The sequence below is a fragment of the Gavialis gangeticus genome, unplaced genomic scaffold (genome assembly GCF_001723915.1).
Source record: "Gavialis gangeticus isolate Ggan-Ray unplaced genomic scaffold, GavGan_comp1, whole genome shotgun sequence".
Classification (NCBI taxonomy): Eukaryota; Metazoa; Chordata; order Crocodylia; family Gavialidae; genus Gavialis; species Gavialis gangeticus.
The window spans coordinates 168,049,610-168,065,826 of NW_017729024.1; the positions used below are offsets into that span (position 1 = coordinate 168,049,610).

The 16,217-nt window shown below is 43.2% G+C and overlaps 1 protein-coding gene across 2 annotated transcripts in view; it reads left to right on the top strand.

Annotated features, from left to right (window-relative positions):
* Positions 1-16,217, top strand: part of KIAA1328 (KIAA1328 ortholog) — a 238,998-nt gene that overhangs the window by 202,380 nt on the left and 20,401 nt on the right. The window contains exon 10 of one of the 2 annotated variants that reach the window (XM_019518094.1): positions 7,196-7,304. The exons of the other annotated variant lie outside the window; for it this stretch is intronic. Within the exon in view, the coding sequence (XP_019373639.1) occupies positions 7,196-7,304 (109 nt within the window). The remainder of the gene's footprint in view (positions 1-7,195; positions 7,305-16,217) is intronic. 2 annotated transcript variants of the gene reach the window in all.

A 16,217-nucleotide genomic window follows, 5' to 3' on the forward strand; every position in this document is an offset into this window, starting at 1 on the left:
TTTTTTTTTTTTTTTTTAGCCATCGTGATTTCTTTCTTTTCTGCTCACCCTCTCTCCCTAGAAGAGCTGCAGTGGTGAAATTGAGATTTTTCACATCTGTTGGAGGATTTTTCTTGGATAAGGGGATTCCCAGGAATTAACTTCTATCCACAGCTCGCTCTCTCTCTCAAAAAAAAAAAAAAAAGAAAAAAGAAAAAAAGGGCTTGGTCTTTCCCCTAATTCTTCTCATTCTCTAGCAGTTGGAACAAAAATACAGGCTGTCCCTTCCAGCCTGGCAATCTAAGTGACCGGCAGTAAGAACCAGGACCCCTACTCTCATTCAAACAGACGCCTCTCTGAAATCTCAACAGCTGACATGGAGTTGCATGGCAAAGTTTGACTTAATACGTTTGCATTTGCTGTGTCACCAGACAAAGTTGGGAGAAGTGCTTTCAAGCTGTGGAATCACCTCAGGACTATTACTGATTTGGATGGCTTGTTTATCACAAGGCAAATTACCTAGCACTAATCACTGAAGTTGAAGTCTTCTGCATTTAGTACCTTTTTAATTGGCTTCCCTCTGTTATATGTTTAGGCTCCTTTAACAAGGACACACAAGGCATTTTTAAAATTTTTTTTGAGTAGGACTGGCTCACAATCCTCTGGCTTCTGAATCCTATTCCGGTTGTATTCTGGCCCTTCTCTTTCCCTAGCTTTGCCATCACTAGAGCTTGCCACCACAGTCACACTGTTTCAAGGTTGTACAGTGAGCTCCTGCTTCAGGTTTTAAGACCAGATCCAGACTGATAACCAGGCATCAGCTAGAATATAACCACACAAAGTGATCCTGAATCCCCCTGCTCTGTATGAATTAATATACGGTGCCTATATTCATTCCCCACCTACGTTTCAGACTGCAGGTATCTCTAGGCTGCTGTAGCATAGGCTGTCATGATCACAGGGAAGCATCTCACTGTGACGATCCATGGGCCTAATTCGCTCCTTGGCTCTGTTGTGAGCCAGGATAAGGCAGATCATCACTGAAAGCACCCAAGCCCCCTGACGGGACTGATCTTCAATGTCTAAGCTCCGACGAGGGGCAGGAGCTCGCACAGTCCTGTGCTTTACCTTTTTCCATTGACTTTTGCCACGTGGCTTCCCACTCAGTGCCCATCCTCTCTGTACTGTCCGTCTAGCTCTCCCCATTGACTGTGTAGGGTGCCTGACCCTGTTTCTTTGAATTGACAGTCCAGCACAAGGCACCTTGTTTTGAGGCATGTTCAAGCATCGGTCAAGCCATACGGTTCCAGACCTGATTGATCTGTCTCAAGCAAGTGGTTAGTGCATGATGGAAGAGAATCTCCTGACCCTCTACCGCAGTGCATGCATGCATGCATCTCAGCTAAACCGTCCTGTGTGGGAGCAGAGAAGAAGCACTATCAGACTGGTCCTCTAGGCCTGCGATTCGATTGCCCTTACCTATTTCTTTAGACTTGCTATAATTTACCAAAAATATCCCTGTCGGGATAGGATACACAGGACCACGTGGAACCAAGAGCGAGTCTCTTCAGACGCAGATTTTTAAACATGAATTACAAATGGTTTTATTCTCCTGCCTTTTGTCTTTTTGTGTACTGCACGCTCCTTGAGGTGTAGGGATAGTCTGTTAACATGTGATACGCCACTACCAGCAATGGGGTTTGGGCTGCAATATAGTATAATGTCTAGGTAATAGTCATACCTGGGTATGGACCCTTCATGCCCCAGTTGGGCTAGAACCTGCTATTCATCCTGGTGGTACTTCTCCACCGCCACATATGCTCTCTCCATTAGATTGTGAAGCTAGTCTTAGATGATAACTTGCTAACTTTAAACCTTTTTTTTTAATGAGGCTGAAAAGATTAACCAGTGAACCAAAGCAATTGCTTCATTTGGCCTGTTACCTTTTCTTGTCAAAGGCAAAAAGTCAAGGTGGCAAAACATTTCAGTACTGAATGCTGAGTTTGTTCGGCCAAATTACAACGACAAAGCCTTACAGCTCCCGGTTTTATTTAGTTAATAAAGTGTTATGAGCTTCGAGGCTTCAGGTAGAATTACCCAACTTCCCTTCTCCCTGCCATGCATCTGGAAAGGGAGAGGATGGCAGTGTCAACTTGGCCTCATCACTGGGTCCTGAATCCTCTGCAAGGGGAAAAGTAGTGCTTATGCTATCTGAGTGCACATGAGCCTGGGGTTTGGGTCTGCTTATCCAATCATTATTTATTTCTTTGTCATTTTTTGTCTTGTCTGCGGTGATTTTTGTTTGCTGCTTATTTTTCTCTCACTGCTTTTACAGGTGTGTTTCTTCCAGCCTAATTTTTAGGTTTAACAGCAAGCATATGCCTTGGTTTCAAGCAAGTGATGTAGCCCTCAGGTCTTGTCTCTTTGCAGCAGCAAGCTGGTTTTATCAGTGTTAACAGCAAATATGTGCAGTCGTGTAACTAGGGTTGGAGTGCCGACTTGGGTGGGGAAAGGGGGCATGAAAAAAACCAGCTGTTGCTGGCAGTCATGCAATTGCAATGAGAAATCACTGCTGCCCCTGTTCCCTGGGCACCTGGCTATGTCCCTACGCTGCTGGCTGTGTCAATATGTACCAAAATCTAACACGTTTTCTAGTTAAAAGACCCAGGACTGCAAAAGTCCCTCTCTTCAGAATACTCTTGCTTTTAGTCCTGGAAGCAAAGGTGGGGTTTTGTCCATTATGTTCTTTAATAATCTTGACTACTTTACTTCTTAACCATCTTCTAAGTCTGCCTTTTAGCCTCTTTCCTACAGATGTCTCTCTTCCTTGAGAGAAAAGAAGTAGGAATTAGTATGTCTCTAGCTTTTGTGCAGTATTGTGTGGCAGGGCTGTCCAAGTGGTTAAATTGTGGCCGGTGGGGCTGGAAATTCTGCAGCAGGGCACGTGCATTTTCATTAACCCACATGGCTGCTAAAGCCTGTGTCGGCAGGGCAAGTACTGGGATGGTATAACGCTGCCATGGCTCACCCTACCCAGAATATCCAGGTTGAGAGCCTCATTGGGAATGTGATAGGGAAAACGGTGGCAGCACGGTCACTACACGAGGGTTAACGGCACTGCCGTTTGCTCCAACACCAGAGGTGGGTCGTCTGGCCTGCGAGAAGCCCTGGAGTTGGAATATGGCCTGTCAACCCAGATGAATTGGACAGCCCTGTTGTGTGGCTTGCACGGCCCCTGCCATTGCATCGGAAAGCTGAAAACTAAAGAAGGAAACGTCATTCTTGGTTAGATAAGCAGAGACTGGATGCAAGTTCTGTACCGTGCACGGTTGAATCATCAGGGAGTCATCAATGGCTCAATGGCAACAAGCTGAATGGAGCTGCAGACGCTCTGAAGGGCAGAGCTGGGATCCAGAATGACCTGGATAGATTGGGGAAGTGTTCCACAGTCAATCTGATGAGATTCAGCAAGGACAAGTGCAACGTCCTGCCCTTGGGACAGAACAAATGCAAACTAGGGGATGCAGTACTGCAGAGAAGGGCCTAGGGTTTACAGTAGATCATAAGCTCAATATGAGCCAACAGTGTGCTCTAGCTCAAAAAAAAAAAAAATCCAACATGGATTAGGTTGTATGAGCAGGCATATCACTTGCAAATCAAAGGAAGAGATTCTTCCCTTCTGTTCAACACTGGTGAGGTCTCACCTGAAGCACTGTGTCCAGTTTTGGGCCCCACACTTCAAGAAGGATTTGGCCAGATTTGGAAAGAGTCCAGTGCAGAGCAACAAAAATGGGGCCTGGGAACATGTCTCACAAGGAAAGGCTGAAAGAGCTAGGGTCATTTAGTCAAGAGAAGAGAAGACTGAGTGGGGGATTTAATGAGAGCTTTTGAATACTTCAAGGGCAGGTACAGAAAAGGTGGGGCTGGGCTTTCCTCCGTGGCCACTGGGGACAGGACTAGGAGTGATGGCCTCAAGCTGCAGCAGAGGAAATTTAGACTGGAGATTAGGAGGAACTTCCTGGCTCTGGAGGAGAGCAGGGAGCAGAAGAGGCTGCCTAGAGAGTTTGTGGAGTCTTCTTCCTTGGAAATTTTCAAAATCAGGTTGGACAGGCACTTGGCTGGGATGGTTTAGTCAAAGATGGTCCTGCCTTCAGCAGGGGGCTGGACTCGATGTCATGAGGTCCCTTCCAGCCCTACTTCCTTATGATCAAGTTCATATTTCTGACTGGCTTCAATTATTCCAGCCTGTGTTTGGTTTCTTCCCCCCACCCCCCTCCGCTTTTTAGGCATCTGGCCTTGAACCTTCTACTTCCCTCCAGGGAAGATTTTCTCACAATATAATAGGGTTAATTAGAAGATGTGAAATGCCGTATAAACTGTGAGGGGTGTTGGTTGAAGCCATGTTGGTCTAAGGATGCAGGCAGACAAGGTTCTTTGGGTGAATCTGATATCTTTTATTAGACCAACTCAAATAGTTGGAAAAAAAAAGTCTTAGCAAGCTTTTGGGTTTAAAAACCAACTGCAGAGGCTTCCTCAGCATGACGAAGGGTTTTTAAACCTCAAAGTTTGCTAGCAGTTTTTTTCCCCCAACTATTTAAGTTGGTCTAATAAAAGATACCAGATTCACCCAAAGAGCCTTGGCTGCTGCATATAAATGGTAAATGTTAGGAGTTATTCCTATGATCCCATTCTTTTCTTCCTCAGTGTCATCTACAGTTCCCATCAATTGCTTTAATCATATTCCTTTTTGGACCACTCTGACCATTTTCTTTCTCCTTCAGATTTCTACTTTCCAAACCCAGATGACCACGTTCTCCCTGCTTTCCTCTGGATATTTGTATTTTGGTGAAGCTGAATACATTTATTTGCATTAATCTCCATAGAGAAGTCCTTTCAACCCTTTGACAATTAATTAACATCTTTCTGATAACTAGTTTGCTGAAACTGGGATGTGTGCAATCTTAGCATGACCATTTGCGAGGCAGAGAAAACTTGGCTTGCGTGGCCCCAGATCTTGTGAACTACACATTGTTTTGCAAGCTTCTGTCTCATTTGCTTTCTGTCTTTCCTTAATTTCAAGTCGACTCTTCCCACTTGCAGCCTGTTTTTGAACTCTTCCCTCCTCTTCCAATCTGGAAGAACGAAAGTGGACATGTATGTGTTTTTTTTCCTTGCCATATTCTTTAGTCTCTGGATTCTTTCCATTTTTTCCTCATCACGCCGGCATTTTACACCACCTGCAAATTTAATTAATGTCCTGTCTTCTAGTACCGCCCAATTCTTCATGACTTTTCATAAATAATTACCAGGAGCTTCATAAATTCATTAGTTGATTCCCTTTAGTCCCCGCAACGTATATCTTCCAGGCCCAATGATTTGTGTTTCCACTCAGAACTCCTTTTATCAGCAAGTATTGTGCAAGGTCTTCACGTGCTTTCTACTCGCCAGTGCCCCTCTTCCTTTCTTTTTCCTGTAAGAGTGGATTTGAAAAGGTTCAGGAGCCGAGCCATTTTTGAATCATCATTGATTTAATCTCCCTCCTCTTATTAATGGGCCTACTTACTCTTGAGTGTTTCTCTTCCTTCAATAGACTTGTGTTGCTTTTCTCCTGATATATTTACAGAAGCTTTTTTGTTTCTGTGTATTCTTCGCTTTTGCTTTAAAAAAAAAAAAAAGCTTCCCCTGTCATCTCTCTATTTCTAGACCTGAGGATATTTTCACTTGGTTTCTGAACAGTTCCTCATCAGGCTGCGTTGGCCACTTTTGTTTCCGTATATTTTTCTTTTTCAGTGAAATGAGCCTGTTATGCCTTAAACACAGCTTGTGTAATATTCATCAGCCTTCTCCCATACTAAGACTGTAATGTCTCATCCCATATCCACTGGTTTCTTTATTTTTGCAGTATTCCTGTCTTAGAGTTTAGTAATCATGTGCCATTGTTATACGATGCTGTTTCTAAATAAGTTCAGTTTATTTAAGCAGCAGGCTCCAGTCTCTCTCTTGGATACAAATTTTGCTCTGAATTGGTACATTGTGGTCCTAGGTTGCCAGGGGCGCAGTTACCATACATTGTCATTGTAGCCTTAAGAATGACGCCATCAGTAATTAACTCTTGCTACTTAAAGCTAAATCGTAGCGTAGAATGAAACAATAGGACATTTTTGATTTGCTAGCCTCCACCGAAACTCAAGTGAAAACATTTCTACTGTAGGACCTGATTGCATGCAAATGTTTTTATGCATCTCAAATCAACAAAACATTTTAAGTAATGTTAAGAGTCTTATTGGGCATTCAGAAGACTGCAGAAATTCATCTTTAAGGCTGAAATTCCATCCTTGATTGATTACTCCATATTTCAGCGGGTATGACAGGTAATATTACTCACTGTTCAAAGAGCCTAGAAATGCCTATGCACAATAGCAGTACTTAAGAAATAAGTTTCTTGACTTGACTCTTAATTTTTTCTGGGACTTGTGTTTGTCATGCATTCAGCGTTTGGCTGGGCAGCGCTTGGTGCTGAGAGCAGGGACACTGGCCTTCAAAATGCACATGCCATAGTGGATCAGACATACAGTCCCATCTGTTCCTAACTACATCACTGGCTTCCAGTGCATCTCCTGGAAAGTCTCTCAACTTCAATTTACCCATTTTAAAGTGGTTTACAATAAGCCTTATCAGCTTTACAATGGTGGTGTGAGGCTTGATTCAGTTTGTGGTCCTCTAGTGATAAGCTGCAAGTTAAGTGAAAAATATTACTACATTTTGGGGAAGCGGGGACAGACTAAAAGTCAGGTTTTATTGGGAGAGCAGTATATTGTTATGGTGATAGTTTAGAAAAAAAAAAAACCCAAGGAAAACTAACACCTTGTGGAAGTTCATAAGAGCTGGCGCTGTAAACTAAAATGGATTCTGTGGACAAGGACTAGCGATAACGGCAAGTCTGTCAAGCTTTGGAAACATGGTAGTAATGCAAAGACTGCGGTGGGTGCCTTATTATGTAAATATGATTCTACATGATCCTGGAAATGTGCATTATGCATAGTACCTGTCAGCTGGTAACGACTCCTTTGGTTGCAGTCTTGCTGTATATACAGTACCCTGAAGAATGGCACAACTTTGGGCCCTGTGTTCTGTAATAACGTAAAACAGCAGAAGAGCTGTCCAGAACTTCCCGGCCTCTAATTCCCACTGGATTGCCTTCCCCTTCTCTCCGCAGGGACAGCTTCAGGATCTAGAAAGGATGCAGCTACGTCTCCCGCGCTGACAAGCAGCAGAAAAGAGCTTGTAACCACAGCCACATCACCAATCCAGCATGACACTTCACGGTAAGCTGCTGGGTAATCTCTGGTTTAAGATTCTGCAAATGCAACCATCAAATTCCCCGAGATGCAGGAAACTGCCGGAGTTTCTATGATTTTTCATGTTAATGCAAGCTGGATAATATAAACTAAAAACTGCCATATCCTTTGACATTTATAGTAAGCCTTAAATTGCTTGTTAGAATAAGAAAAGCAGGAATATGCCAAGTTTTAACATTTTAATTTTATTCGATATTTTGAACAGAAAGTATTTTATGTTCCAAGCCCTGACACATTAGACACATTTGTAAATAATTTAAAGGGATGGTGTTAACCCGTTAGACTTTAAATCCACTTGAAGATTGTAATCCCCATATATTTCTCCCTCCTTCTCTATATTGTACCAAACGGCATTTCTTTCTCCTTTTTTCTTTTTTTTTTACAAATGTTATTTTATGTTTAATGACAAGTAACAAAATCACATTAAGTCAGCACCTCCTGATTATACTCTGTATCAGCTGTAAAGGCTGTCGGAAAGCAGCATTATCACTCCTGCTCCAACGAAGAAGAAAGCATTGTGGTTGCCCTGAGGAGTCTAAATCCATCTTTGCCTTTTGGGGGGATTGCATTGAAGCGCTGAGTATTTTTAAAAACACACACAATGAGAACAGCAACACACCGTCTCCCCTTCCCCCAATTCCGGTGTAAATTCCCCCCACCACCCAAAACAAACAGAAAAAAAAACCAAACCAGAAACCCTTGTGTCAAATTGACTCTATGTTAATATAGAAATATATTTCATTTTGCAACACTGGTTGCACTTCTCTGCAACAGGATGACTAAAATGTAGGACACATCTTATAAGAAGAATTAAACATTAGTTGGAGAAACTAAAGTGCTTGATGGTAGAATCAGTTTTAATCTTTTCTTAACCCGTTGGACAAAGCAAATGTGTGTTTTCTATCATCCCTGTGTTCTTGGCAGCAGCTGGCAGTTTATTTCTATCTTTTGAAGCAACTTGTGATATATAATAGGTGGAAAAACCACTATTAATATTGACAGATTTGTACTTATTCAGCAATAGAAACAAAATTTTTCTTTTGAAGAAAAGGCTGATACTACGGGAATGATATGAGAAATCGAGATGGATGGGGCTCTGCTTTCCACAGCTGCATGTTTAAGCAAACAAGAAGCCCACAACTACATAAGCGTTATTCTCAGCAGTCAGCATTGTCTCTGGAAGCTGGCAGTGTTGACTGATGAGTGTCTGTAAGGATTTTGCTGGGTGTTACCAGTGACAGTTTAGAAGCAAGGCTGAAACTTCATCCGAAGACTGAGGAGCAGATATAAGATAACTGTCCGCATATTAAAAAAAATGCAGTCAGACCAGAAGTGGTCAGAAAAAGGAATCTGATTTCCAAAGGATGGAAGGGCTATGCTGTAACTGCAACGGAGAGTGAAATAGGTGTTGCAGTACAGTGTTTGAAAGCGATGTCAGATAGAGAAGCGGATCCAGAAAATGATTCTGATTACCCGTCACCTTTAAAGGTTTGTTTTACTAGCTAATGAAAAATTTTGACAAATTCCATACTTCCTGGACTATCCCTCCCGCTCTGTCTCTGTCTTGGTTGAGGCTGCATGTGAGTATAATTGACCAAGTTAAGTATCCATGTTGTGCTTTTCCTTACTCATGGGCTTCTCTAATTGAAAATGGTAAATGGACAAGTATTTCTGCGGAGACCTAAAGCTGATCCTATCCTTCATCAAAAAACCTGCTTGGGCAGCAGGTCAGTCTCAATTTATCACCGAATGGTTATAAGCTTAGACTGCAGGTTTAACTAACTAAATTAATCAATATTGAGAATTATGGCTGCTTTTGTGCCACTAAAGTTAAGGGTCTGTCAGCATGTTCGTTATAATCCATGATTTGGGGGGAGTTAACAGCTTAACCACAACAGTTGGCCAGGGACTGAAATTTGCTGTACAAAGCTTTAGCCTAAGAGCAAATTTATTTAATCTGCCATACTTGTAATGTAATTACTTTTGACTATTTAAATTTATGGGGACTAGATTCAACTCATGTTTATGCCAGACCTAACTAGCATAAACCCTGGCACACAGCAGCAGCAGGAGAAAATCTGCCAGGGAGGAAGGTTTGGAGAGTGACAGCCAGTGCAAGGTGTTCAGATGCTAGCACAGCTGTGGGAAGAGGGCAGTGTTGCCTGGATACGTAGGCATGACCAGGGCACCCGCATGGCAGCCCATTGGTGTTTCCTGCCATGCTTCCTGGACAATCTTCCAGGGATATTTCACATTACCTCCTTGAGAGAGACAAGTGGTCCTAGCTTCTGCTCTGTCTTTGGATGAGGTACCTGCAGGCCCAAAGTACAATAGAAATAGAGATCTTGAGGGCTTGAGATGCTTTGGTAGGTTAGATCTGGACACACAAGATTTTTGGCTTTCAAAATTAATGTTAGCAAGCTAGCTATAAAGGAATGATATGGGCCATGTCTTCTTTTCAAGCAAAGTACATCTGAGCATCTGATCCGTCAGCTTTGGAGAAGCAGCTAATGTGCATCTCCACCACCTGCTTTTCCTAACATGACAGTTACGGCATAAATGGCGTACAGGGCAGGCGGCTACATCTCTGCAAACCTCTCTGAGCTTGGTTCACAGCAGGTTTAGAAAGCTTTTCCATATCCTGACGGTTGTAAAGCCTGGTTGAGGCAGGCTGAGATAACAACCAGGTAAGACAGGTTCAGGGTAGGTTTCCTGTGACAAGATGATAATGGCTTGTTTGGAAGAAGAACATATCTTGTCCCTCAAAACCTGGTTTCTCTGCCTGGTGTGTTCGGACCTGACCGCAGGACCTGCTCCCCCTTACGTACTGCTCTTCCTGGCTTTTTTTTTACAGGCAAAACAGTGTTTTTGGCTGTGACTTGGAAGTGAGCTTTGAAAGGGAGGTGTGACTATTAAAACTCGCATCAGAAACCTGATTTTGCATCCTCACTAAAGGCAGGAATTCAGGGAGGTTTTGCGTAAAGTAGGGATTCATTTCTGATATAATGGAACACTGATCTCGGGAAAGCAAAGGCCCTTGGTACCAAAAAGGGTATAATTATTCCACATCAAAATATAAAACCAGGTGTTTTACAAGAAAGCACCAACTGTGGAACTGGCTTTGTACCTGGGACCCTTTCCTGTGAATTCGGTGAGGCACCAGACAGGGTTAGGTCTCCCCCCACAAGCACTGTTGTAACATCAGGCTTTGACTTGGTAAGTCCTAGGGCAGTGCCTGCCAGTTAGACCCAAAGGCCACATCCAGACAAACACGGCCATGTGGTATGTGGCACCGCAGACTCGTCTGCAAGGGACCACCACGGGGTGGGTTTTTTTTGACCCATTCATATCCAGGGGTCAAAAAAAGACCTGTGCCAAAAAAAAGCAGAGCGGCGCGCACAGAGGCTGTACACTAAACTCAAAACTGCAGCTGCTGGCCTGGCTCTGGGTGGCAGGATCACTGCTGCTACAGTTCTGGGAGGCTCTCAGGACCCCAGGTAAGGCTCCAGGGGCCAACCCAGGGCTGGCCCCAGCCTCGTCTACCCTACCTGGGACAATTGCTGTGCACCAGAGCATGCGTGGCACAGGTGTTCTCCAGGGACAACTAGTGGCAGCACAAGGTGTGCCGCCGCTAATAGTCCATGGCAAACCAAACGTCCACATTCATCTGGACATGGGCAGGGAGGATACAGGCCCTCAAGGGTCTTGCTGTTGCCAGGCCCCTCTGTAACTCTGCTAAATTTCTGTCTTTCCCTCTTTGGACAGCTGGAGAAAACAATTTCTGATGGGTTTAGCAAAGAAGTGAATTAAAGCCGTGGGTGATAGCCTGGGATTTCAGCTGTATAAACCTAAATGTTCTTGTTGCAGCTCTCAAGTAGACCTTTAATGCTAGCCAGATGTATATTTTTGGAGGTAAGTTCCTTTTAGATGTTAAAATAAAAGAGATTTAAAAGTTTCTGCAACATCCGTATTACACCCTTGCCACGCTATTATCTGTTAGACCACAGCGGCCTTTTGGAATTTTACAAACAAGTTGCATTGTGGAAATTTCTGTTTAGGGGCTTTTTACAAACAGAATTATTTATCCAGTTGCCCAGCACATCTCTGATAAGGTAGATGTGTATTCAGGGACGTTTAAGCAAATTAATATTTGATGTAAAATGTAATGCACAAAGTTGTATACTTAATAGTGCACGTTGGAATAGCATGTAGCAGATTCATTACACGGCGCGCTTGGTAAATAAAACAGTGATCTGAAAAAGCATTAGCTGCAATTGTGTACACCGTGGTTGTTTTTCAGATCCAAGCATCTCAGATGCTTTAAATGTGTTTCTGCTCTTAAAATGGTATTCCGAAGCTCTTATTTCTCTAAAGAGCTTGTATTAGTAAACACTTCTGAAGGAACATCAGTACTTTTTCCCATATCAGACACGATTTCAAATTCAAAGGAGTGGGGGGGAAACATCTTTCACTCCATGCCTAACTTATAAACATTTTAAGGAATTAAGAGCATGTATGGAGAGGGGTGGTGGATGGGGTGGTGAACATGATAGGAGACAAGTTTTCTCTTTTCCCCGAGGAGAGCTAACAGCACGAAAAGTCCAATATAGTTCCATATGCAAGTGATAAAACCAGACGTTGGCAAATTAATCTCTCTTATTCACAGTGTAGGTTGTTAATTGTTCTCTCTGCTGGCTGTCGATATAATGTGAAATTTTCATTCCCCATTCACGATGGAAAAAGTTGTGGCTGAAAATGTTAACATTTGCATTTTTATTTGTTGATTTATTTAAAGGACAGCCTCTCTTACAGCAATCCATCACTCAGTGACACCCCAAATATGAATAATGTATTGTAGACTTGCGGTTACAATGTGTAATAAGTGCCAGAGACAGTAGAAGAATGTTAACTATGTTGCAAATGTAATATTTATCGACTCATAGTTTATTGCTTTCGAGGTTCAATAATACTGACCATAGGACATTAATATCACTTATCTTGATTTTAGTTGGGCACCTCTGTATGTAGAAATAACCCATCTATCTCATGCTTACAAAATAAATGTGAAATTTACAGCACTTTGTAAGTAGTGCATTATGGTTTCCGTTGCGCAGAGCGTGCAAAGCCCCTTTTCTGCCATCTCATTTATTTGTGTCTAACATTGATCTCATTCCTGTGGGCTGACCCAAATGGTAAGCACCTTGACACTCTTTATTCAGAGACTTTATGGAGTGGATGAACAGTCTCAAGACACAAATACCAACCTGGACCGCGTTTGGACCAATTTTGTTTGGGAGCCATCGATAAATTTTCTGTTGATTTTTGGAAAGCAGTGGCTGGGAGTATAACACTGATAATTTTTCCTCTTGGAAATGCATATGGAAATGCATCCATCCCAGGTTTGCACGGTCTTTTAGAGAATCATAACTGTTCAAGCTGTTCTTTTGGTCAACAGTTTGTTTGGTGTAAAGTTATATTTAAGGACGGTATTTTGAGGGCCTTGTGTGTTTTAAAATCAGGTAAAAGATGCGCATGACAGCTATTAGAATTGATAGGTACAACTTATTTTCAAAACGAGAATGTTCTTGTCTTGCTAGGTTAAAAAAAAATGTTGCTACAGCTAACTGATTTGCAGCCAGTTTCATTTTCAGCGCTTCCTTCAGGAGGCTGTTTACTGTGACGAGAAGCTTAAAACTCCTTGGACCAAAGGTGCATAGATGAGAGCCTAAAATTGGAACAGAAAACAAGTTAGCGCTAAGAGATTTGCAATGTAGGGCTAAAATCAGATTTCACCCAACCAGACTTACCCTTGGGAGAACCAGAATTATGTTCAACTATGAAAATGCTGTACCTAATTACATTTAATATTGTCGTCCCCAACTAAATTGTGAAACTGTATTCCATACATACACCTGAGGTTATCAAATTTAAAACATGAACAGAGATTTTTTTTTTTTTATTGTGAGTAAGGAGAACACTTGTTTATACCAAAGGGACCCGGTAACTGCTTTACAATGGCAATTTTGTTGTGTCCATTGCTGACAAAGAAAATCACACCAGGAGATTCTGACTCCCAGTGCAAAAGGATTAATGTTAATTAGCAACTGTCGGCTGTAATTGTCACCCTCATTAAAATGCAGAATTATGTATTTCTTAGTTATAAATAACCTTTCTAATTGTACTTGATGTATGCCAGTTTAATCAAAAAGTACACTTGCAAACAGGCAGATATTTGCATTAATCTAGAACGGGATCTTCAAGTCTTTTTGATCGTCTTTTATTCCAAACTTGACTAGTTGGGGGAGGTCTGTTACAGCTGCATATCCTTTAAACAGTTGTTTTTTCCCTATTCATCTATGTGGACCTGACAGGATTTTATATTAAAATGAGGGGAAAGGTCTTCTGGGAATGTTCAGCGCAACAGAAAACTTGTCAATTTTTGAAGTCGTTGGCAAGGTTTCCATCACTCAGTGGTGTGACAATAAGTTGATTATGGTTTGAAAGTAATAATAAGCAAAGGAAAATAGAGTACAAATCACATTACGAAGCTGACTTAACCCTTTAAATCGATATCTTCAGGTGACACGGTTCTTTATGGTTATGCACTGGATGTTTCCAATACTGATTTTTGCACTGCTGCTGGGTAGTTTGCTGTCACCTTCTAGGTCATGCATGAAAATCACTGTAGCCCTTCAACCTGCTTCCCATTTGTGAGTCTGACCAAGCTCTTACAAATGTAAAAAGCCAAGTGTTGGGTGCTCTCTTCCCCAGGCTCTGCTCTCCTTCATCACCAGGAAGCATTTCTTGGCTACCGCTGCTTCTCCAGCTATTGTCACATCTATCTTCTTTCCTCCATTGCCTTTCCAGGCTTGTGTTCCTTTCCTCCCTTGCTATCCTGGATCTCTTCCAGTCTGCTTTCCAGCCACTTTACTGAAGCAACGTCTACTGATATCTTCTGGACATATTTTAAAGCCTCTTCTCCATCCTCCTTTTTGACTATGTTGCTATCTCTGACACCACCTATCAAACCCTCTTCTGCTGCACCTTCTTTTCCTTTGGTTTTGGTAATGGTGTCCTCTCCTGGTTTCCTCCCTAGTGCAATGGCTGCCCTGATGGGTCCTTCTCTTTTTATAGTACTTGTGTGATTTTTGCATTTAAATGGCCACAGTAAAAAGATTGTCTTTACTTCTTTCTGCACAAATGGCAGAAAGATTGTCTTGACTTCCTTCCACTCTTGCCTAGAGAAGGATTCTCCAATCCTGAGGACATGCCATGATCTTAGGCATCGCTTCTCAGACGGGGAAGTAGCAGGGTGTCACACCAGATCATGGGCAGCCAGGGCAAACATGGGCAGCCAGGTCTGAGCCCACTTGGGTATCAAAGCACCAACTAAGACGAGGATGGGTAAGTGGAATCCAAGGTCAAACCAGATGGGGAAACCAGGAGGGCAATCCAAGAGCAAAGTCCAAGGATGAGCTGAGTCAAGAAGCTGGGATACCATGCAGAGTGAAGCCAAGGAGCAAACCAGAGGGTACAGCAAAATGGTCTTGGGTCAGGTTGACCTGTTGCCCAGATGCTTCCTTTTTCCAGGTCATTGGGAAGTGGAGAGTCAGTTGACCCCAGCCAGTGACAGGGAGTTGGTGGAGGATTAATCTGCACTGAAAGCTTCACACCAGCTTTGATGGGCCTGGTTGGGTAGTCAGGAGGTGGCAGGTCAAGATAAGTGGCCATGCCGTCAGGCCGAAGCATCAGGCTTGAGGCTGCAGCCTGACACGCAGCTTCTTCAGACTGGTAACTGTTCAGCAAGGGGAGGGGGTTGAGTCCCCTCACCCGCTCCGCTCTAGTCCTCTTCTTGTTCATTGCTCCTGCCACCCTTAAAGCGAAAGGGCTATTCCTTCTTATTGTAACAACAAGTTACCAGGGGCTGCAGGAGCTTTCATGTGAAAATTTAAGGGGTGGGGGACTGCTGACCTAGGGGCAGTGTTTTGCTGTGTTCCTGCATCTCAGTCACCCAAGTGCATTCAAGACAGGCAATAGATGTCATTAGACATTAAGATCTAGGTGATGCACTCTTTCCTTCCTACATGGCTTGACAGGAAGAGTTGCAGAGGAGCCAACTAGAGACTTCTGCCAGAAGAAGCAGCTGCAGAAACAGCCATAGCAGGAGCCCTTGGCCATTTAAAGGACTTCCTGCAGTACCGACTGGACTTTCTTTGCCTTCTGCAGGTCAGCAGTTTGCTCTGACCCTCACCCTGCTCCCCCTTCAGGTCTCCTCCTTTCTCTACCTGCCTCTTCTCCCCTCTCTCCCTCTCCTTTTCCCTCTTGTGTTCCACTTAGCTGAACCTCTGCTACCTCATCCCATGCTTTCTGACCGCCTCCTCTCTGTCCAGCCCCTACTCCAAAAGAGTATTATAGACTAGCATGCCACTTGTTACCACCATGCTCATATTGCTTGTGCGTTTTGCCTTTCCCCCACCCTGTAGCTATCTTGTCCATTTAGACGGGCAACTCTTTGGGGCAGTTACCATCTACAACAGTGTGTGTTAAGGAAATTGGAGGAGATGGCAAGAGCTGTTTCTGCTGTAGAAAAACCCCTCCAGGATAACCCTACCCATAGTAGGGCTCGTAGATGTTGCCAGTGGCAGGCTAGCTGCTGACACGGGTCCAAATGAAGTCTCAGTGGTGCTTTGTTCAGTAGTTTTATTTCCCTTTCTACTGGAAGTGCTTCACTTAACATGTATCAAGTTTGCATTTTTCCTTTGCATGGTGGCATCTCATTGGTGGCTCTTGCTCATCTTGTGATTGGCTAGTACTTCAGAAGGTCGACATCCTCCCCTAATAGAGGATTTTGAGTGTTACAGAGGCCTTGAGAAATGGATG